The 2,500-nt window shown below is 41.7% G+C and overlaps 1 protein-coding gene across 1 annotated transcript in view; it reads right to left on the bottom strand.

Moving 5' to 3' along the window:
- The window catches only part of LOC110204057 (protein regulator of cytokinesis 1-like), a gene marked incomplete at both ends in the record, with an annotated part of 12,136 nt that extends 10,955 nt beyond the window's left edge, over nucleotides 1–1,181 (bottom strand). Inside the window, 3 exon segments of the mRNA XM_078147172.1 lie at nucleotides 1–36; nucleotides 39–129; nucleotides 913–1,181. The exon segment at nucleotides 1–36 is cut by the window's left edge and continues 18 nt beyond it. Of these exon segments, the coding sequence (XP_078003298.1) occupies nucleotides 1–36; nucleotides 39–129; nucleotides 913–1,181 (396 nt within the window).
- Nucleotides 1,182–2,500: the final 1,319 nt, after the last annotated feature.

Raw genomic sequence — 2,500 nt, 5'->3', positions numbered from 1 at the left:
AGGCTTCTTTTTGCTGTTGGCTGTAAAAACATTTTCCCAATATAGTGCCAGCTCCACCCTGATTGCTTCAATCATTTTCTTCAAGTTCTGAATCCTCAAATCCTCCAACCGATCCACTTCTAACTGTAGCTGCAAAGGGGAGAACTGTCCAAAAAGTGCTTCTCTTTTTTCTCGAGAACAGATTTAACATTAGTTTTATGCCAAGTTTCTTCTGTTTAGTCAAGCCTCAGTTTAGAGTTTGATTTCACCTAATCATCTACCAAGTTTTCAGGGCTCAAATTAACAGGCAAGAGCACTGGCAATAAAAGGTTAGTTCATAATTCAAGGTATTCAATGACTCAAAAGTATGTTCTAAGATGGTTTCTAAGAATGAATCTATAAAAGAGGGACACTGGGGCAGCTAGGTGGCACAGAGGATAGAGCTCCAGGCTTGGATTCAGGAGGACCTGAGTTCAAATCTGGCCTCAGACACTTGACACTTACTAGCTGTGTGACCCTGGGCAAGTCACTTAACCCCATTGCCTAGGCAAAAAAATAAATGAAAAACAAACAAACAAATAAATAAACAAACAAATAAATGAAAGACGGTCATTAGTTTCCTAAGTCTTCCATAATTTTCAGAGGATAGTAAACAAAACCCAGAAAGTCATAGAGACAAATATATGGCCTCCTTGCCAAAACTGATGGAAAAACATAGAAACTTCTGTTATAGAAGTTGACAATCTATGGTATACACACCAAAGATAATGCATCCCATTCCCCTGGCACAAAAGATGTCTCACAGGTCAGAGGTCGGACAGCAACAAGCAATCCTTTCTTTCTGCCATGTCTGACACACTAATGAAAAGAATCAGAACCTTGACTTACCAAGACAGAAAGGTTGCCCATGTCTGGCCTATTATATTTTCTTACCACTTTTCTGATCATGGCCTTTGGCCCAGTGATGGACATGGCCAGAGCTTCTCTCTCCCGGGTAGGTATTTGTAACCAGAGCCAAAGTTCCCTGATTCGACAGTGTAGCCCTTTACACACAACTTCATTCTCAGCTTTTTCCTTTTCTAGCTGCAACAAAGAAAATGCATTCCTAATCAAAGTAAAGTACCTCCTTTTAAAAGAGAAATAGCTGAAGATGTTGAAGCAACAAGGCAGAAGACAGGAGTGGGTGTCTGAAATCTGATCAGCTGAAAAGAGAGTGAATTAATGAAAACAAGTTAAGGACTTCCAATGCACCAGGCACTAGGCATCTAAATACGAGCAAGCATGGCAGTCACTGCTCTCAAGGAGCTTATGTTCTGATGTGGTAAGGTAACACATAAAAGGGAGGCAGAAGGAGGAGAGAAATGCGTGACTGGCAACATGGTTTGGAAATGGTTGGAAGTGCTCTGGAGGCCTGATAATTCCAGGACTTCAGGCAACATATGACATAAGTTCACCTACTGGGGCAGCTAGGTGGCACAGTGGATAGAGCACCGGCCTTGAAGTCAGGAGGACCTGAGTTCAAATATGGCCTCAAACACATAATACTCACTATCTGTGTGACTCTGAGCAAGTCACTTACCCCAATTATCTCACAAAAAAAAGTTGACCTATCAAGAGCCAGAATCCTAGGGACAGAAACCACATTCCAGTGGCAAGGGGTTGAGGCAACATGGTTTGGAAGTAGCTAGGAAGTGAAAATTGGCTAGGAGTTGGGTTCCTGTTTAAGGCCTTTCAGACAATAGTTCAGTGTTGCTTCTGTTTGTTTTAGGGCTTTACAGAAATATTAACTAGAATCCAAGGCAGCTGAGCAAGCTGGTGAAAAAGACTGGAAGCTTACTATAAATAAAGTTCTATCAGGAGCCCACAGGTGGTGAATGGGTGGGAGCAAACAACGATTCACCAAGAGTTAGTTACAAGAACAAAACTTCCCACAAGTTTGAAGAACATGGAGAATTTTGTAATATGGAGAATTTTGTGATAAATGGAGAAAATAACATGCCGTTTAGCTGCCAGTGTCATGTGTACATGCACAAACTGCACGTTGGTCCCCCTATCAGAGGATACGGTAAAAGGGCTAATGGCATACCTCTCTCCAGGTATTCAGCAAGCATTTATTGAGCACCTACTAGATGTGAGGAATAATTTTAAAAAAGAGTGAAACAATCCCGATTCTCAAGGAACTTATATTGCAAGGTGTCAGGGCAAATGAAATGTTCCTGGAAAGAATGAGAAGAAGTGCTTCAAAAGAGAATAAAAACAGCAAGAGGCATAACGGAATACTATCCTGTGTGGGGAGGTTCATGGATGTAAAAAAGTGACATGGCAGGGGAAAGAGGGAAAACTTCATCGTTTTGAGCTCTGCAATAGATAACAATGCTCTTTCCACAGAGCAAGGATCTTGACCCCCTCAGAGGCAAGCAGCTCTTTGTATTCTGCTCTAAAGGAAGGATGATGTGCAACTGCTGTGTCGCCAAGAGAAGAGTTCTAATTAGAGGAAGAAGAAATTGGACTTCCTGCTGAG

The sequence above is a fragment of the Phascolarctos cinereus genome, unplaced genomic scaffold (genome assembly GCF_003287225.1).
Source record: "Phascolarctos cinereus isolate Bilbo 61053 unplaced genomic scaffold, phaCin_HiC Scaffold_79;HRSCAF=614, whole genome shotgun sequence".
Taxonomy (NCBI): Eukaryota; Metazoa; Chordata; class Mammalia; order Diprotodontia; family Phascolarctidae; genus Phascolarctos; species Phascolarctos cinereus.
This window is presented reverse-complemented; position numbering and strand designations above follow the sequence as displayed.